Raw genomic sequence first — 22,225 nt, forward strand, 5'->3', positions numbered from 1 at the left:
TCACCAATTATTTAATTAGGAATGATCATACCTCTGACTCTGCCGAACTGAGGGCGGGGTCTAAACCCCTCATACGGAGACGCTTGAGATGGGAAGAGCCCACTTTGACTAATTCATTACGAATATAATCGACATCTTGCTCTTGCAATCCACGTAATTCAAGGTCTTCAATTCTCTGCAGTTGCACGATCAGCGAATCCTTCAAGCAAATCTTGTCATTGAGGTCGAGACTGAATTCACGACACCAACTGCCGTTGCTCTCCTCATCATCTCCAATGCGTATGCTGTACCTTTCCAGCTTCTCCAAGAGCAGGCCTCTGGGCAGAGTGCTGACGTCACGGGCGCGTAATTCCAAAGAGGTCAAGTTGGGCAAATGCTTCAACTCCTCAAGGCTTGCATTCTTAACCCCTTCCACCTCCACCTCCCATTTATCAAAGCTTTTAGGACCTATATATAGTTCTTCTAAACGGGATAATTTTGACAGTATATTTGGTGGAATAACTTCTAGGTCCTCACAATCTCTCAAATCAAGCAACTTTAGCCAAGTCAATTCACCTACTTCTACCGGCAACTTCTTAATATCAGAATCTCTTAAGCAAAGGATTTCTAGTTTCTTCAAGCCTCCTACAACACTTAGATCAGGCAGGTAGCACCAACACAAACTCAGTGTTCGAAGGTTTGACAGGAGACCAAGTGATGAAGGCAGTGACCGTAGATCCATGTCAGTCAAGTTTACAACTCTGACCTGTATCATGCTCTTGAAAAAGTTGTCTGGAATTGTTACTCGTGAATATTCCCAAGGATCATCACTTATAAAAAGAAGTTCGAGCTGAGGACATTCCAGTACTTTAGGAAGCAAATTAGTGTTGATATCATGTAAGACGATTGAAGTGCAATGCTTTATTGCACTTCCGTCCGACCATTCCCTGCAACCATCAACCTGCTCATTTGTAGCAGTAAACACATTTCGTTCAGTAGATGCAATTGATATGGCGACATCGCGAACTACATCATGCATAGAAAACAACTCTTTCTTCTGGCTTATATGGTCAAGCAACATACAAGAAGCTTTGAGTGTGCGCACCAATGTATGTACTCGATTTCGTGCTACTTCAATCTTATTCACACCTTGAAATAAACCCAATCCCATACCACACATTAACAAGTCTTCAATAGATGCTATGGCTGTATATCCTATTAGCAAAAAGATGTTCTTGAGATCATCCCTTCCTAGTTTATTGTAGCTCAACTCGATAGCTTTAAATGCGGCTGGCTGTACATCCTTAAAATTCGATGAAGAAGGCCTTCTTAGCTGTTCCAATGCATCCTTCCATTCACGTATGCTCTTGTTCCTTAATGCCCTTGCAACCGTCACAATGGAAACTGGTAGACCTGCACATTCCTTTGCCACATCCCTTGCTACCTCTTTCAATTCATTACCTTCAACATAATCACCTGCCATCTTCGTGAATAGACTCCAAGCTTCATCTTCTTTTAAAAATCCAACTGGGAAATTTTTTCGAGACTCCATCTCTCCAGACAATACTTCTTCACTCCTTGCCGTGAACAGCACTTTACATCCCATGTGATCATCTCCGTGAGGAATTCCGACATCCAACAAATCAAGATTTTCCCAAATATTATCCAAGATTACAAGGATCCTCTTCTCTTTCTTCAGTCGATCATAGAGTCTTCTTGCCCTACCCGATTCACTCTCCTCATCAAATTTTAGACCTAGTTTATCCGCGATTTCTCCTTGAAGCTTTCTTACGTCTCGACTCTCAGACACCTCAGAAAAAACCACCTGATCGAAAAGCTTGTCACTCTCTGCTTTTCTAGCAACTTCTTTAGCTAGCGTCGTCTTTCCGATTCCGCCCATTCCATAAATCAAAAGCATGTTGACATTGGGATTTTTTAATGCATCAATTATTTCATTCAGAATGGACGTTCTTGATTCAAAGGCCTCGAAGTCTTTGTTAGGCATAAGCAAGGTATCCTCCGGAATGATGCTGTAGGAAATACTATTAACTGGTCTAGCGTCCAGGACTTTGACAACAGCCTCCTTCTGCCTCTCTGCTTCCTTGCTAAGTCGAGGGCGGGTCTTCAAATTAGGACATAACCCCTTGAAACAACGCTTATTTGCAGTGGCTTCATCTTCTGTAAATTTATCTGCCTCTTTAATGACACTGTTGGCCGTTGCAAGCCAATTCTCAACGTTCTCTTCAATCTCTTCTCCTTTTCTTTTAGCCTCATCAACCTGGTGCTCTGTATTCACCCTCTCAGACTTTAGTTTCACAACTTCAGTGTTGAGATTCTGTAAGTTGCTCGTGTACTTACTCTCACGCAAATAGCTAATTTGGCGATATGCGGGAGGAGCCAAGCACTTTGCAACTTCTAAAGCAATAGTAAGAATGATTTCAGCCATCTTCAGTCCTTTGTCCTTGTCTCTCTATCTCTCTTTTTCTGAATTTTGGAAAAACAATTCAACAAGTGACCACAACAAGTTGGAACAAAATAAAAAGGAAAAAAATACAAAGAGTGGATGGAGAATAAAACAGAGACAGCGGCACAGCTAGACACAACTAGATAGAGAACAGAGGAAAACCAAATAACAAGACTTAAGATTACAACAAACAGAGGCCAAGTATTGTTGAGATCAGAAGATGGAAAATTCCAAAGAGTTGATGGCAGATGCTGAATAACAGAACAACAATGAACACAATAAACAGAAGCAAAGTGTGTTTGTGATCGACAGACGGAAGTAAGGAAAGCGGTTGTTGATTGAAAATGAATGAATGCAAAGAAAGACTGATGTTAAAAATTGATGTCAATAGCGAAGGAATAATTGAACTTTCGCTGAATTATTGTTTGTGGCTTCTTTTACTGTTTATTTGTGGGTCATGTCTTTTGGAACTAATCTTGTCCAAAAAATGTTGTTTATTTGTGGGTCATGTTATTCAGCATCTGCCATCAACTCTTTTGTTTATTTATTCAAAAAATAAATTGTGATTATTTGTTAATGTATGCGATTACTTGTGATGGTAAACAAAGTAGATATGGTATATTTTGAAGTTAAATTAAAAAAAAAAAAACAGAGCTTTTACCATTACTTGCCTTATCATCTTTTAAATTAGAGTTATTATTCTTTTATTTTTCAAGTTGCCAATTCATCCGCATTCTCTTTTATTGAATTTAAAGATCAATGATTATAAATTTGTGTGAAAATTTTAAGTCAAAACTTTAAATTAAAATAATCTTTAAGTTATAGGGAAATAATAACTTAGTATAACAAATATTATATCCTATACTTTATTGCTACAAAATTACGAAACCTTATAGTTTCAAAAACAAAAATTACGAAACCTTATATTATATTATGTTTCCATATTTCTCCTTTATAGTGAAGACTCATACTTCTTCTCTAATAAATGCTAAAGTATTGGCTTAAATTTTTTAACCAGCATAGTAGACCCTTAAGCTATATATACTATAATGTCCCTCTTCTCTCACAGATTAAACCAATCTGATCTCAGAGTGAGTTGATATCATGACTTCGCATCATTCGTGATCAAAGGAGTATCATTACTAACTAATATAGGCTCCATCAATAGGCATGATAATAATTTTTTTTTTTTATCTACAAACACTGTTTTTCAAAATATTATATCTTAAGACTTAACTAAATATTTTTTAACTATGTAGATATAGTTTGTTTGATCTCTTTTAAATAGTGGAGATTACAAACAAACATATGTGAATTAGTAGTGATGTTGAGTTCAAAAGCTTGAAGTTAAAAAAATTAAGGGTTTCTTGATCTAGAGAAATTTCAAATGAGTGAAGCGTCCTCGAAATCGGAAGACGAAAATAAGGAAAGGGTAAGGGTGTATTTTCAAAGTGATTCTATTAGGAGATCTTTGAAGTAGGGGTGGGCAAGTCGGGTTTTGGTTCGGGTTGTTCAAATTTCGGTTTGGGTTTTAACCCAATCGGGTTTGAGAATTAAACTCAATCGGGTTGAAAACGCCAACCCAAACTAAACCGAACCGAATTTAATTCAGTTCGGGTTCATAATTCGGATCGGACTGGGTTGATAATTCATGTTAAAATTTCGGTTCGGGTTAATTTGGGTTAGAATAATTCAATCTAAAATTTTGGGTTAGTTCGGTTTAAAACGGGTTGGAACTATTTAATCCAAAAATTCTACCAACAATCACTTAAAATCTAAAAATCTCAATTCCAAATATCCTTAACAACAAATTTCAACTACAAAGTACAAACCATCCTTTACAACATTTCAACAATAACAATAGCAATAATAACAACAACAACAATAATAATAATAATACCAACAACTATGAATCAACAATTCAACATAGTGCCATATTCTAAATTTAAAAAAACACACAAATTATTTAATTAATTAATTAATTAACAATCTCCAATTTAATTTATAATAACAACAAAAATCCTCTCAATTTAATTAATAACAGTCTCCAATTGTTTAATTATCAGTCAACAGCAACAAACCCAATCTAATTTAATCATAACAATCTCCAATTGTTCAATTATCAGTTAACAGCAACAAACCCTCCCCAATTTGTCACGAACAGCCTCTAATTGTTTAATTATCAGTCAACAACAACAAACACACTCCAAATAATTGAACAATTATTAATTAATTAATTAAAAATATCCAATTTAATTAATAACAACACCCAGGAGCAAGTCAGCAATAAACCCACTACAAAATCCAAATATCAGTGTAAACTAAGTGTCAAACCTTGATCGGCGGGAAGCTACAGCGTCGGCAAAGCGTGACCGTGTGGGGCTGAGTGAGACCGTCGACCGAGGGTGTGAGAAGGGAGAAGAGGGAGCCGGGAGGTAACATGGTGTGTGTGAGTTTATATATATATATAATTTTTAAAAGCCAAAACTTAAAAAAAAAAAAATTTAACCCAACCCAAACGCCCACCTCAGATTACTTCCGTGTTAAGAGCTGAATCCCACACTCTTGAGCCTTTGTCGTCCTAGTCAACTATCAAAACAAATCATTATTGAATGTGAACAGACTTATTGATCACCCAATTTTCAAACTTGTCATCCTTATTGAATCTGCATTCCCTTTTAAAAATTTTTAAAAAAAGTACAAATAATGAAACAAAGTTTTGTTCCTTCAACAGTTGATAGAGTTACGCGGCTTCAACTTGCAAGTGCTGTCGGCATTTTCAAACTTGCAATACCCTTCAACTTGCTTTCCAAGATAGCTATAATTAATAATGACAACAATCTCCCTTATAGTGACTAGTGAGCAACTTGTTTCGTGAAATTAACGGCATCTTCTCTCACATTTAAAAAAAAAAATTGAATTATAAAACCCACCAAAACTATAAAAGAATTGTTAGTTTTTCTTCATTAAAATTAATAGATTGCTCCTCATATTGAAAAATCAAAATTCAGAATAAGAATGATTGATACTCTTTATTTACTAAAATGAAAATAAAATATATGAAGCCTACATATTTTTGAAATAAAAAAAAAGAACTTTATTTTCCATGGGGAGTGTTGGGAATCAAGTTCTCATTATTTAAAGTCTCAATTGTACCTCACCAAAATTTCATAATTTCACTTTTATTCTCAATTAAAATATTATTATAGTTATTATTCTTATTTTTATAGTTGTTGTTGTTGATGATGATGATAATGATGATGATGATGATACAAGATAATAAAATTAATGATAATTAAACTAATTTGAATTCAGAGTGAGTGAGTACCATGACTTCGCATCATTTGATATCAAAGGAGCATCATTACTAACTAATATAGGCTCAATCAAATTCATCATGCGAAGTATATTATCGGCTGTAGGTATGGAAATAAATTTTGTACCCACAAACACTATTTTTCAAAATATTTTAAGACTTGACTTAGCATTTTTTAACCATATATGTATAGGTTGTTTGACCTATTTTAAATAGCGGAGATTACAACAAATGAACAGATGTGGATTAGCAGAGTTGTTGAGTTCAGAAGATTGAAGTTAACAAAGGGTTTCTTGATCTAGAGAAAATTCGAAAGAGCGAAGTGTCTTCGAGATCAAAAGACGAAATAAGGAAAGGGTAAGGTTATACTTTCAAAATGAATCTGTTGAGAGATCTTTGAAAATTACTTCCGTTAAGAGCTGGATCCCACACTTGAGTCTTCGTCGTCTTAGTCAGTCAGCTGCAAAATCAGTCAGCTATAAAGACAAATAATTAATTTTGAGTGTGAAAGGACACAATTGATCACCAAATTTTCAAACTCGTGATCCTTATTGAATCTGCATTCCCATTTGAAAAACAATAAAAGATTAACATTAATTTAACTTCATCTAGATTCCCATTTGAATCTGCATTCCCATTCCCTTGTTCTCTGGGAATGCACATAATCAAACAAAATCCTATCCGCATTTTCAAACTCATGACCCTTCAAGCTTTCTATGACAACTATGATGAATAATTACAACAATGCTACCTAATAGTGAGCAACTTGTTTGATGATCTCAGAGTAAGTTTGCTTCAAAGGAGTATCCTTACTAACTAATATAGGCTCGATCAATAGGGATGACAATAACTTTTTTATCTACGAACATTATTTTTTCAAAATATTATATCTTTAGACTTAACTAAATATTTTTTTAACCATATATGTATAGTTCGTTTAAATAGTGGAGATTACAACAAAACAGATGCGAATTAGTAGTGATGTTGAGTTCTAGATCAAGACGAAAATAAAGAAAGGGTAAGATGTATTTTCAAAGTGATTCTATTGAAATATCTTTGAAGATTACTTTCGTTAAGAAGTGGATTCCACACTCTTGAGTCTTTGTCGTCCCAGTCAACTATAAAGACGCATTATTATTGAGTGTGAACATTCGAACTTATAGATCACCAAATTTTCAAACTTGTGATCTTCGTTCAATCTGCAATCCCTTTCGAAAAACAAAAAAGGAAAACTGCAAATAATGAAACAAAATTATGTTCCTTAATAGACTTACGCGGCTTGAACTTGCAAGTGCTGTCGGCATTTTCAAACTTGTAAGACCCTTCAACTTGCTTTCCAAGATAGCTATAATTAATAATGACAACCGAAGACGGCTACGTTTGCGGTACAAAAGTTGCACCATATTAGACGTTCTTTTTTGTTCTTATCCGAAGTAACCGTTGGATTCAAAGGAAAGTGATCAGACATTCAATAGCTTCACACGTGGACATTATAGGATACCGGTCAAATCGGTTAGTGCTCCTCCACATCAAACTCACAAGCATGGCTATCATCGTATCAGCTTGGAAACTTGTTACTAGTGACGAAGAGCAACAGGGTCCGCTCCTCTAGAGTCGGTTAGTGCTCAATAATGTTACAGGTTTTATAATCTATGTAACTGGTACGATCGCTGTCTCAAGTGGTAAACTTTTGAGGCACAAATTTAGAACGAAAATTATCTTAAAAGTGTAAAGAGTAAAGTACTATTCTGATTAATTTAAAAAAAATTATTTTATCTTAATCTTTAATGCAACATAGCTTTTTTTTTTTTTTTCTTAGCAACAAAGCATTGTTCCAAATAATTATTATTGGATTCAAATAATGTTCTAGGCATTTTTTCTTCTAGTCGTCTTAAACTTTTAATGATTTATTGGCATGTGTCAATCATTAATGAAATTAAATAACTAAGACTTTGTTTTAATTAACGTTTACATAAATAGACATCAAAACTCACGTGTAATTCTTATCAATTTTTTTCCTGCAAATTCTTTTCCTCTCAACTATTCATATTTTGACATTAATTTCCAGCAAATTATTAAAAAAAACGAAGCGTAAAATGGAGAAAAGTGATTGACAACAAGGTTTGCATCTTAATTTCAAAACTTTCCTTTCTTTGCTATTTTTGTGGGTTCTACAATTGTTGTTTTCACTCTCAGCTGCAGTTCAATGAACTCTATTAATAACCATGAAGCTTAATGTATCAATTCCAATACGACAAGTCCTTCTACGCATGTTACAACACTTTTTGGTCATTATAGGTTGCAAATGTTCCGTAATGTACTCATTCATATAACGGAAACGCTATTATCAATAATGAAAGTTGACTAAGTTTGTAAATTCTATTTAACGAAAAAGTAACATAAATTTAGTTGAACAAGAGGTAATCAATATGTAATCTATGAAACTAGGGTGTGACTAAGTTACATAGTAATGTAACTTACATGAACACAAAAATAATTAGTTTTTAAACTACAAGTAGCTTTGGAACAGCTCTTAAATTGAATGATGCACATCACTATTGTTTCATGTGAATGATGCAATTGGATTAGCCAATACATACCGTCATCCCCGGGAGATGCTATGGCAATAGCTTACTCTACCGTGCCAATGTCATTAGTATTAATCTGTTGAACCTAAGACCAAATCTAAGCTGATCTAGATTCCCCAAGATCGCACACCACACAGTGATTAATGAATCAAGAATAATAAACCATCAAAGAATCGCAAACTTACATGTCGGGTTACATGTAATAAATGTTTTAATTATTAGATGATTCATAATGTTAGACCACTTTTTGTATGTTTTGTAATCTACGTTTGATAATTTAATTAGCTGATAAACACTTGAATAATATTATTTCATTAACTATGTCATTGATCCCAAGGAAAAAAAAAACCCAATTTGGGATGTTATACATTACTTTTTAATTACTTCCCATTTTAGATTAATATTTATCACATATATTCTTAGTAACTTGTAACCCTTTTTGCTAAGGGTGAAATGTGTTTGTACCCCTTCTATTTCTGAGATTGTCCTTACAATAAGGATGCCGGCCCCAATGTCAAAAACTGCTATCTCTAGGTGTAAATTCCTTATAAAATTCTTTTTTAATTGAAATTACTTAAATAATTGAAGATAAATTAATTTTTTATTTCATTCAAATAAAAAAAAATCAATTAAACACTTAAATAAGCTATCCTTTTAATTTTTTTTTTACACCCATCCAGTTTCATAATTTATATTTATAGTTTAAATTTTAATGGAAAATATTTTTTTGAAAAATTTTAAGAATTAAGAATTATGGGGATAAAAATTATGTAATAAGAACAAAATAAATTAAAATTTTAAAATTTGCATGTATTATAAACAAAAACTTGAAAGAAATACTCTTTTCAGGGTGAGATTTAATCAGAAAAAGATTAATTTTCATTTATGGATCAGTATTTTATAAATTAAACAGAGGTATTTTAAGAAATAGAATTCAAAAGGCATGGGAAAGAAATACTCTTTTCAGTAATTATAATGCTGTGGAGCTTGTCGGAGATTCCCTGCCCATTTGTAGCTTAGACTCCTGGGGTTTTGTTCATGTCTTGTCTGTATCCCAATTTCTCATGCAGCAGATGTACATATGATGAGATGAAAACAACAGCAAAAATTGCTGTCTCATAAGAGAAATAGTCATACATAGTTGGTTAGGCCTCCTGTCCATTAACTTAATAATGAATTTTATGAAAATTGATTATCTCATTGGAATTACATAGATATTGGAAAACATTACTCCAGCCCCACCATCCCAACCATTTACTTAGTTCATCAGTAAAAGCTGGATTTTCCATTTGTTCTTGAGATTCAAATTAAGGCAACAAGTTGCTCATTCTATATTATCTATGTAATCCTGTAAAAGTGAAGGGCGTTTAGATGTGGAAAAACCTTACTCCTGCCGCAACACCTCAAACAGATTGTGATCAGACAAGACTCAGTTCATCATTAGTAGTAGTTGGAGCTTCCATTTGTTCTAGAGATTTAAAGGCAGCAAGCTGCTTCCTCAGTGCTACTAATTCTTCCCCGGCATTGTATATGTAGCCTGAGGCTTGTCTACCAGACAAAGTTGCTCCTTCCATACTATCTATGTAATCCAGTGAGAGTGAAACCATTTAGAAGACGTATCTCTTTCTTTCCAATATTTAGAATGAAACAATTATATACAGTTACCTGTTTTGTATATGAGCCGGCGAGGAAGAAGTTCTTCACTGGTGTCTTTTGATCGCGTCTGAAGGGGTCTTTACCAGGTCCCTCACCGCACAAAGATTGCCCGATTTTGACGAAAGATGACCAAATAACTTCTAAACCTTGGGATGATAGAAATAGAGCTAAAACCTAATAAAAGGAACCGTGAATGGATAGTATGGACTCATGTATATTATCCAGAAAGTTGCATGACCTTTTTTGGTACTCAGGTCACTAAAAAATGTGAGATAAACATCTAGGATAAGAAAAGCAAAAAAGCATAACCTAATACATATTATATGAATTGAAGGTGTCACTGAACGCTACCAACCTGCTTTGCCACTCTCCTTATAATTTCATCATTTGGTAAGGGCATATAAGGATCTCCAGGTGTCAAAATGCATCTGAAATATAATATGGCTATAGTAAGTAACACAGAATACAAAGACACTTAGCAAAAGGAAGTCAATCAGATTCCATGCACAAAAAATAACTAATAATGACGAGGATAAGAAATTTGTCTTGCTGGAGCAACGAACCTTGCCCTTCTCTGTAGTAGTCTTCTGGTGAAGTGAGTGCTAGATCTGCAAAGCAAGATAAATCTGCATCTGGAGTATATGAAAGGTTATCTAACCCCACAGCTTGCCTCAATTGTCTACATGTTCAAAACAAGGATCTGTTAAAAAATGGAAATTTCTTCAATGCATTAGTAAAGGGAAGTGAAGTGAAAGCTGATTTCTTAGGCCTTCACAGAGCATCATGTGTTTGAATTCCGGTAACCTCACAAAAAATTAGAGCATCACCTTGACCGTTCTAGGTCTTGCAACTCAGTAACCCAACCATTGCATCTAAGCTGCACTGTGACAACGGGAACTCCAACTAGCTCATAAATATTGTTGAAAATTTTCATTTCCCTCCACGATGATGGAGGCAATCTTTTAATTCCAGGGACATCACATGCAGCCATTAAATAAGAAGTTGAATAAAGAAAAACCGTTCAACTAAATGATTCAGGAGTTAAAAAAAAAATGTAGAAGTAGAAATAAATAACGAAGATTTAACCATGAACCTGCAACATATGCATCAGCTTGCACAACCTTCTTGTCAGTGGCCTGAAATAGAATGAGAAATTGAAAGACAGTAAGCATTAAAGAATAAACTCAAAGAAGCTGCTTCTAACAGATGATATAAACAATAAATTTACAAATGTCAGATCATTGCATTAGCTCTATGCCTCCATCAGAGGGAATATTAATAGATGCATAAAAAAATAATTAGAGCCACATGTTAAACAATTTACCTTAGACGTAGCAAGTGCTTTGACAAATTTTTCCCCGTTAGCAGATTTATCATAAAGTATCTCTCTGCATCCCCACCTAAGATGGAACCTGTTCTCACAAGAACAGATCCCAAGGTTGGGAAAATCAGTTCATCATAGGAGAAAACAAAGAAGATTAACAAATCACTACAATGGTGTGAACCCGTAAATACAAACGTACCTGCCCCCTTTATCTGTGATATATTTTCTTATGGGCCCACTCAAATAAACATCCGGAGAACCCTTGAGCATCAGCAATAGGGAAGCCTCGGTCTTAGTCGCAAACAGTGCAAATATAGTGAGCATACAACGAGCACTGATGTTATCACAATCAATAAACCCAAGGGCATACGCAACAGGATCCCACATTCTTTGGAACCCTTGGACAAAAACCAATCAGAGAAGCTTATCTGTAAGAAGAAATGAAGTTTTAGGTAAAATGACAATCTGTAAGAACAGGGATTGAAATTCAACAAACAAGAAAATATGATGTCATTCTTACACTATCCAAATCTCATATGTCCTTCAAGGCTCCATCAGGATCAACAAGTGCCTTTACAACAGCACTCAGAGCAAGAGCAAGAGCATTTCTTGCTTTATCATAAGTCTGCACTTGAGCAATTTATGAGGCAAAGTACATCAAAAGAGAATCCAAAAGAGGCAAGAAGCTTCAACATGAAAAAAGGAGTACTGCCTCATCATACTGCTTTGCAATCACAGTGCAAAAGATAACATCAACAAAATCAAAATCTAGCATAAATCCATATGCACTACCTTAAGCTGATTTGTAGACAAAAGAAAAATCTAGCATAAATCCATATGCACTACCTTAAGCTGATTTGTAGACAAAAGACCCGTTTGGGGCAGCTGCGCGGTTGCAGCGCAGCCCAAACGGGTCCAATCAGAAACCCGAAATCAAGTTCTGGAGTTGAAAATCAAAATCATGAACCAAATCAGAGTTATTATTGAATTAGACAATCCATAAACCAATAGAAGGTAAAACAAAAAGGAATAAAAATTCTTCTAAATTCTTTCACCATCAACAAAATCAGTAAAACACATACTAATTCAAAATGACATAAAGTTTGTGAATTGAAATAATGCCAACTCCTAAGAAAAATTATGACTGCTGATATTTTTTCCGAAATGCTGATAAAAGCTTCTGCTATTTACTTTGAAAAAATAGAGGTTAGAAGCCAATTTACTTGAAATTTTGAGTTTAGGCAAGAGGATGAATGGCAAAAGTGAAACAATTTAGGGAAAAATGTACTTCAGAGGCCAATGAAAGCATTCAGAAGATTGAAATCTAAATAAGCAAAACCCCGTGGCCTTGATCCAACAAATCCACTGCTGTTGACATGCCTGCAAGCCCAGCTCCAATAATAGCCACTTTCAGCTTTGGTCCTCTATAATGTTCCGGTTCTGGTAGAAACAAACCCTTGGGAGCTGCCAAGTATACCATCCAATTATCCACAGCGATAATGGAAATATATGTGTTTAAAGGTACTAAATTCCTAAACATGAAATGTATCCAAAGAGAGACACAAAGCAGAATTGTGAAACCCAATAAATTTTAAGAATACAAAATACTCGGTCTGTTCCTCAATTCCTTTAATAAAATTTCCACTAGAGGCTCCGGAAGCCACTCAATAACACTCCAAAGCCAGATTTTAAACGTTCTCTTTATCTTTAACTCCAATCCATAAACAATTCTGCCACAAATTCAATTCAAAATTGTTCAAGTGCACCGCCACTTCTCCATCAATTCCCTCAAAAATTCATAATTGGCAAACACTACAAACCAAAAAGAGCTTCCAGCAATAAACGCATAAAAATCCACCAAGCAACACAAAACAAAATACCCAGAAACCAGAAAAGCCAAAAGATCAATGCTTAGCAAACAAGCCAATCAAATAAAACAAAAAGAAGAGAAATTTACCATTAACGCTCATATCAGAAACATTAGTGTCCAAAGAAGCCCGTACACCGAATCTTGGATCCTTCACTTGAACCCGAGACCATGTAACGCCAGTAACTGAAGTTGCAGGAAACAGAACTGAAGAACCCATATTGCAAATCCTGAGCTGAAATCAAAGAAATTCAATTGGAACTCAATTCAGCTCAACCGAGCGGAGCTCTCTTTTGCTTCAATAACAAAGTGTTTTTCTTTCATATCAACAAAGATTTGTCAACATCAACAAAATTTAACTAAGAAACTAAAAATAATGCGGTATCTTTGAGTTTAAGAATCTAACAAGATGCTAAGGAAGAGAGTTTTGTCAGGGAACTGTTTCGGAGAGGTTGGCCAAGTGCATTTTTGTTTTTTTCTTGTTTTGCCCTTTTCATTAATGCACAACATTAGTCCACGTGAAGAGCACAAAATGCTGGTGGCTTTGTCACTAACGATAATGGATGGAGTGTCCAAAGCAACCAACTAAATTTTAAAGAGAGGGAATGATAAGTAATATCTTAATGGGGTGATTAATTAATTTATTATCAAGCAATTGTATTTATTTATTTAAAAGATATCCTTATCTTTGTACAAGGTTTGAGGAAAGACGACGATGTTGTGTTGTCACATATTTTTACGTTTCTCCATAATTCACTGCAACATCAACTGGGCCACCACCTCTTGCCTCTCCCGGTTCCCCTCAATTTTCGTATTCAATGTCCACCGTTGATTGTACATTTATTGAAATTCTGTGGTTATTGTTTTTTTGCATACATTTAATTCCACACGGTCTATGAATAGAGCAGGTGCATCGTAGTTGTGGTTAGGGAAGGCAAGTATCCAATTATGGATGGATAATATCCATCTAAATACAAATCTATAATTATCCATGATGGATATATTCATATTCATAACCAGTATTTAATATTGGACATGGATATGGATTTTATCCATAAAGATATGGATATCCATGGATATCATGAATATTTTATTTTTATTATATAAAAAATAAAAAAAAAATAAAAAAAAATAGTTAAAATCAGTATTAGATTTTAATATCAAATAAAAAATAATAAACATAACAAATATCAAAACTATGAATTAAAAAAAATTATAATATGAAATTACAAATTAATTTCAAATTAAATACAAAAAGTTCATTCTTCTAACGCATCATTAATCTCCAATCTTCTAACACATCATTAATCTCCAAAAAGATCATCATCATTAATCTGCAAATTCAAGCAAAACACAGATAATATTAAATGCACAATGAGCCAAATGAACATAAATGCAGAAATATTATGTTTTTGTCAATAGCATAAATGCAGACATATGATCACAGCATAAATACTAAAGCATTATTTTTCCTAGTATCTTTTTGATAAGAAAGGTTTCTTTCATATCAAATCTACCATGCTTCTGGAGGCTGAAGCAGTCCTTTTTGGCTTTCAAGTTGCCCAACAAGTAGAATATTTGCCCATGATTATTGAATCGGATTCAACAAAAGTGGTGGAGCTGGTGTGGAGTAGGAAAAGTAGCTTGACTGAAGTTTCTTGGACAGTAGAAGAAATAAAACAACAGCTGCAGATCTCGAATGCATCTTCATTACAGTATGTTCCAAGGAAGTGTAATGCCATAGCTCATGCTATAGCAAAAGTGGCTCTGGATTTTGAGAATTCTGTCATATGGCTGGAAGAGTTTCCAGTCCAGATCATGATGTTACTCTCAAATTTTATCAATTAGAAAGCTTTACTTTCTTTTCAAAAAAAAAAATCTACCATGCTTCTATTTATTTGCAGATTTGCCGTTAGCTTAAGGAATTTAATAAATAAGTATAACCATGATATTAATAATTGAGCATCACAATAAGCATCAAGCACATACCAAAAAAAGAAAAATAAACACTATTTAGAACATGGTTGGGTCTCCTCTTCATCATCATTATCAGTCACTTCTCCATTTATTTCTTCCCCATTCATCACCTTATCTTTAGGAATCTCACCTAATTTAAAAAAAAAACTTGTAAAATATAAAAAAAAAACAAATACCATCAAAATCAAATAAGTGCAGAAGTGAGCTGAATTTGATACCTTTTAATTGAGCCCATATCCAATTCTGAGTACACATTAAGGCCTCTACTGTACTCGGATGAAGTCTACTACGATGTGGGCTTAAACATCGACCTCCCGCACTAAAAGCAGATTCGGAAGCAACTGTGGAGACCGGAACAGCCAGCAAATCTCTAGCAATCTCAGACAATATCGGATATCTACTTCTATTCACCTTCCACCACATTAAAATATCGAAGTCTGGAGTAGTCTTATCCTCTTCTTCCAAGTAAGTATCTAACTCCGACTTAACTCGTTTACGAATATGTTGGCTTTTGAATGCATTAAATTTTTGCACATCCCACATACCCATCACAACTTGCAAAACGAAAGCATTTGATTGATTGAGAGGCGGGAAGGCGGGAAAACGAGAGAGATTTGCTTTTGTTTTTTCTTCGTTTGGTCATACATGTGGCCCCCCAGGTTGACAAGCGTTATTACTACTACTTGCATTATTTGAAGGACGCGTGTCATGCAACGATGATGGAAAAAGTGGTGCAAAACTTCAATGGTCACGAAATGACGATAAAACAAAAATATATGGTTAATTTTTCACTTAACATTGGAATATCATATAATTTTATGGTCATTTTCTCGCCGTTACGCCACATTCTTTTAATAAAATAATACGGTTAAACTTTTCTATAATCATGATATTAGAACCCAATTAGCTTTATTTCTATAAAGTGGTTATAGCTTAATAAAGGTAAAATTATAAAAACTATTAGTAGTCTTAAGTGATCAAGAAATAACCATACCACCAATTTCACCACCCTTATTCACAAATGTATGAGTATGATCCTTCATGAGTAAATTTTTTTGTGTCCGCACTGACCTGTAGACATCCATGAAAAACCATCAGATTATAAACACAGGGTCAATTTAAAGAGGAGCTATGATTCTGATCCATCATGATATTTGAAGAACATTTTCATATTTTCCTACAACGAGTAAACTATAACCAGTTATCATCACTATAGATGGCATGGTCAAGAGGAATTATAGTTCTTGTTTCAAGAATCTCAAATCATAATTCCTTTGCATGGCTAGTGTGCTTTTTATAATCATTCAAACACACATATCCACAACTAAGCAAGCTTTACCTTTTTCATCAATCGGAATAGATTGTTGTAGCATCCAAAGAAAATGTGGTTTACCATTTCAATATGGTTTCCATATTTATCAATAAAAGAATCCACTTTACCACCAATGAAAGACCTTGACTCATATATATCCACCTGGGGAGAAGGGGGGGGGGGGGGGGGGGAAGAAAAAATCTTCTAATTTCTTTCACCATCAATAAAATCAGTAAAACACATACTAATTCAAAATGAAAAAACTTTGTGAATTGAAATAATGCCTGCTCTAAAGAAAATGATAACTGCTATTCATTTTTCTGAACTGCTGATAAAAGCTTATGCTATATACTTCTCTGCTTTTAATTTAAAAGTAAATCATGCATAATAACGGGTTTGTAAAGAAATGAAATTTCTGGTAATTAACTGACAAAATAAAAAAAGATGGATTAAGCGAAAGAAGTTAATATAGAGTAAGTCGAGTACTTGACAATCAAAGTAATTTACTCGAGGTTGAGTAAGGATAGTACAATACTTTCTCAAGTTTTCTGAGGACATTCACGTGACATTGGACTATTGACTATACTTAGAGAGAAGTCCAAGGATGTAAGTGATGATGATAGATTCAGAATTCTTTTGATGAAAATATTTTATATAAACTTAATTATATGGCATAAAATGATTGGCCTTAATAAAATTAAAAAATAATAAAATTAAAAAATAATAAAAATAATACACGCCTGGGTCATGCAATATTTTCAACCAACTAATTTACACGCAAAATTAAATTTTATGAGTACATTTATTTGCTAGCAGAAACACTGCCAAATTTTCCGAAATGTGAAAGTGAACACTTTTTACAGCGGCACAAAATGCCTGTGATAATGAAACAATGTACCATCCTTAAACTAATATTATTAGAAACTATAAGTGAATGTTTTCAGAAAACATGTGATAAGTTTTTCTTGGAATTTGTTTTCTCCTTTGTTTTGATTTACGCGAGAGATAGTTCTAAAGATTGTTTTGATAAGTTTTCAGAAAACATGTGACGAATCGTAGTAAAAAATTTATATATAATAATTGAATGAGATCCATGGTTCACAATTGCAAATTAAAGGTTGGTTTTATAATAAAAATCTTTTTGCGCATACCAAATTAGAAAAGATTATAAGTAAATTAAGATTTTCAAAATTTGCCTAGTATTATATTATCGTACATCAATATAATATAAATTTGTTATATATATATTTTACTCTGTAACCAATGCTTTCAAAAACTTTGTACTTGTATGTTTGAACAACTTTTTTCGCTTTCTATTTATATACGATCTCATTTATATTTACATAAATTTTCATATGTACCCAAATTAAGCATTAAATACACACACTTTGGTAAGACACATTAATTTCTAGTATCAGACAATGGTATTATATTGAATGTAATGCTTCAATGAATTTTATTACTATATACTAAAATACTCAACGATCTCCATTAAAAAAAAAAAGCATGATTAGAATGATTAAAGATCATTTGATGAGGAGTTTCATCATTAACTGTGTCGAAACACAGCAGCAATCCACAATACACTTAACACGAGAGGGGCACACAAGCATGCATGAATCTTCCACCATTAAACCTGAAATCATAAAATAAAAGAAACAAGATGAGTGTTGTTTTACGGTCTGAAAGCCGATTCCAAATAATAATAATAATAATAGTAATAGTAATAGTAATAAACCTTTGTTAATAATTACTACTAGTTGTCTCTACCTTTTGCATCTTCCTCCTTTGTATCATCGTCCTCTTCCAATCACACGGCTGGACCAGTATGTCTCGAGAATCTCTACTGCCTTCTCAGAGATGCCGTTGTCGTCATGACTTCGTAGATTTTCAATCTTTTCTAATCCCTCAGCCTCCTCAACCAGCTGGGCATATTGATTAAAATCTCCAACGGCGGTACCCGTATTCATTTCAGCTACCCCGACCTTCAAAATGTTCTCTAATCCTTCTAAGCAAACAGTGACGATCTTTGGATCAGCGCATAGAAGCAGATCACACAATGGTTTTACACACCCCTCTCTCACGAGGTATTTGATTTGCTCATGAGTGCCAAACTTGGTGGCATTTGAAATTGCCCAAGCGGCCTCCTTCTCTGTATCAAATTCAGCATTTTGAAGCAGATTGACAATGGGACCAATTAAGCCGGCATCACTTACCGCCTGAATCTGCTCCCTGTTTCCAGCTGTAATATTTGAAATAATCCAGCTGACTTCGTTCTTGATGCTCTCTCCATGATTATGGACCAACATGTCCCAAAAGTATGGCAGTGCACCACAGTTAATTATACACTGAATCTGGAATTCATCCCCCGTCACAATATTTCCAATAGTCCGCAGGGCAGGAGTGAGCACCGAGGGTGATGGATGGCCAAGGAGCTCAACAAGTCGTGGACAGACACCTGCCTCGATCACAGCTTGAATTTTGTCATTTCGTACCATCAGAAAGATAGGAGAGTGTCCAACAGGCGTCACTCAACACCTCTTCATCATCTAAATGAATAAGCTGTGCAAGTGCCGGAAGAGCTGCCCTTACCTGATCAAATGGTGGTTCTGGCTTGCCCTTGCATAAATTAGACAATGTCCTTGCGGCAATTCTCAGCATTGAAAGCTTAGCATGCTCATTTAACTCTGCCAGCAATGGAATCAAAGCTCCTTCACCAAGCACTAGATCACGGCATCCAGATGAGTCACCAGCAACATTTCCCAATGCCCAAACAGCCTGCTCGCGGACATCATCATTTGGGGAAGCAAGCAGCTTCACAAATATTGGAACGGCACCGTGGTCAATCACCACCTTAATGTTCTCTGAAGTTCCAGAAGCAATGTTTGAAAGAGCCCAAGCAGCCTCATACTGAAGTTGCGGATAGTCTTCCCTCATAAGAAACTCAACAAAGCGCGGAACAACGCCAGATTGTATGACTTTATCAATTTGTGGACTCCTCTCAATCGAAAGCAGTTTGCTGAACTGAGTAGTTGCTTCCAGCTGCAAGCCGCTGTCATCTGACCAAACCCCAGCAACCATCCCGGGTAAACTCGCCTACTTATTTTAGGAGCAGGAGCAAGAGGAGGAAATTAAGTTAGGGATTTGGAGTGAGAGTGAAAGTGGAGAAAAAGCAAGAGAGGGAAAAAGCTAATTGTTGAGAAATATATACCTTTCGTATGGTTGTGTTAAGGTCGTCCTTCCAATCCCAACATGCTTCACCCAGCCGCTGCACTTTGTGTAATTTGGGTGTACTTAATTTTCCTTCAGAGAAAATCTTCATACTGGGGCAATCATCCACCACTAATCTTTCCAAAGATAGGAAATTGAAAGCACAATTGCCAGGGCAGAAGCTTGTCAGACTTTTTAAGTGTAAAAGCTTCAACTCCTTCAATTCTCTGAAAGTAATAACCTCATCTTGTGCTACAACATCATCCCCAAGTACTATTTCTGCTATCTTATCGCATGATTCTATCTCCATATATCTAAGTCGCACCAGAGTCTTTGCAATTGAGGATGTTAATACGATTTTCAATCTTTCGCAACACGATACCACCATATTTGTAAGATTCTGAAAGGATGACGACGATGGCACTAGATTGACCAAATGGTGACACCCAATTACACGTAGAATAACCAAGTTGTTCGTAACAGAAGACTCCTCCATCAAAATGTGCTCCAGTTGATATTTTGCTTCTCTTATTTCTACCCTCATCCCATTTTCAACATTCTCTTCCGGCAACCAAGCACCATATCCTCCTATTTGGAGTACTTTCATTGTGTGAAGTCTCTGGAGGAAGTCACCAAGTGATAAAATAGTCCGCTCATCAACCAACTCCACGTAAAGATATTTTAGTTTGCAAAGCAAGTCTTCAGAAAATAGATATTTATTTGTTACTACGTGCTTTGCATCAACTTTCAACTTTTCCAAATTAGGGAATACCTGGGAGATTGTAGCAGTAAACACATTTCGTTCAGTAGATGCAATTGATACGGCAACATCGCGAACTACATCATGCATAGAAAACAACTCTTTCTTCTGGCTTATATGGTCAAGCAACATACAAGAAGCTTTGAGTGTGCGCACCAATGTATGTACTCGATTTCGTGCTACTTCAATCTTATTCACACCTTGAAATAAACCCAATCCCATACCACACATTAACAAGTCATGAATAGATGATATGGCTGTATATCCTATTAGCAAAAAGATGTTCTTGAGATCATCCCTTTTTAGTTTATTGTAGCTCAACTCGATAGCTTTATATGCAGCTGGCTGTACATCCTTAAAATTCGATGAAGAAGGCCTTCTTAGCTGTTCCAATGCATCCTTCCATTCACGTATGCTCTTGCTCCTTAATGCCCTTGCAACCGTCACAATCGAAACTGGTAGACCTGCACATTCCTTTGCCACATCCCTTGCTACCTCTTTCAATTCATTACCTTCAACATAATCACCTGCCATCTTCGTGAATAGACTCCAAGCTTCATCTTCTTTTAAAAATCCAACTGGGAAATTTTTTCGAGACTCCATCTCTCCAGACAATACTTCTTCACTCCTTGCCGTGAACAGCACTTTACATCCCATGTGATCGTCTCCGTGAGGAATTCCGACATCCAACAAATCAAGATTTTCCCAAATATTATCCAAGATTACAAGGATCCTCTTCTCTTTCTTCAGTCGATCATAGAGTCTTCTTGCCCTACCCGATTCACTCTCCTCATCAAATTTTAGACCTAGTTTATCCGCGATTTCTCCTTGAATCTTTCTTACGTCTCGACTCTCAGAGACCTCAGAAAAAACCACCTGATCGAAAAGCTTGTCACACTCTGCTTTTCTAGCAACTTCTTTAGCTAGCGTCGTCTTTCCGATTCCGCCCATTCCATAAATCAAAAGCATGTTGACATTGGGATTTTTTAATGCATCAATTATTTCATTCAGAATGGACGTTCTTGATTCAAAGGCCTCGAAGTCTTTGTTAGGCATAAGCAAGGTATCCTCCGGAATGATGCTATAGGAAATACTATTAACTGGTCTAGCGTCCAGGACTTTGACAGCAGCCTCCTTCTGCCTCTCTGCTTCCTCGCTAAGTCGAGGGCGGGTCTTCAAATTAGGACATAACCCCTTGAAACAACGCTTATTTGCAGTGGCTTCATCTTCTGTAAATTTATCTGCCTCTTCAATGACACTGTTGGCCGTTGCAAGCCAATTCTCAACGTTCTCTTCAATCTCTTCTCCTTTTCTTTTAGCCTCATCAACCTGGTGCTCTGTACTCACCCTCTCAGACTTTAGTTTCGCAACTTCAGTGTTGAGATTCTGTAAGTTGCTCGTGTACTTACTCTCACGCAAATAGCTAATTTGGCGATATGCGGGAGGAGCCAAGCACTTTACAACTTCTAAAACAATAGTAAGAATGATTTCAGCCATCTTCAGTCCTTTGTCCTTGTCTCTCTATCTCTCTTTTTCTGAATTTTGGAAAAACAATTCAACAGGTGACCACAACAAGATGGAACACAAGTGACTACAACAAGATGGAACAAAATAAAAAGGAAAAAAATACAAAGAGTGGATGGAGAATAAAACAGAGACAGCGGCACAGCTGGACACAACTAGATAGAGAACAGAGCAAAACCAAATAACAAGACTTAAGATTACAAAAAAATTTTAAAATTTTTTGGAAGGCTTTTTTTTTTTTTTAAAAA

At 35.2% G+C, this 22,225-nt stretch overlaps 1 protein-coding gene and 2 pseudogenes across 1 annotated transcript in view; all 3 read right to left on the reverse strand.

Moving 5' to 3' along the window:
* LOC18040732 (probable disease resistance protein At4g27220) overlaps positions 1–4,887 on the reverse strand; it is a 7,284-nt gene extending 2,397 nt beyond the window's left edge. The window contains exons 1-2 of the mRNA XM_006432929.2: positions 4,778–4,887; positions 32–2,463 (exon numbers count right to left, since the gene is read on the reverse strand). Of these exons, the coding sequence (XP_006432992.2) occupies positions 32–2,425 (2,394 nt within the window). The 5' untranslated portion in view covers positions 2,426–2,463; positions 4,778–4,887. The remainder of the gene's footprint in view (positions 1–31; positions 2,464–4,777) is intronic.
* A 4,558-nt stretch (positions 4,888–9,445) lies between these two features.
* Positions 9,446–14,073, reverse strand: LOC18042755 (annotated as a pseudogene).
* A 4,186-nt stretch (positions 14,074–18,259) lies between these two features.
* Positions 18,260–22,225, reverse strand: part of LOC18042757 — a 23,525-nt pseudogene continuing 19,559 nt past the window's right edge.

The sequence above is a fragment of the Citrus clementina genome, unplaced genomic scaffold, assembly GCF_000493195.1.
Source record: "Citrus clementina cultivar Clemenules unplaced genomic scaffold, Citrus_clementina_v1.0 scaffold_5, whole genome shotgun sequence".
In the NCBI taxonomy this organism is placed as follows: Eukaryota; Viridiplantae; Streptophyta; class Magnoliopsida; order Sapindales; family Rutaceae; genus Citrus; species Citrus x clementina.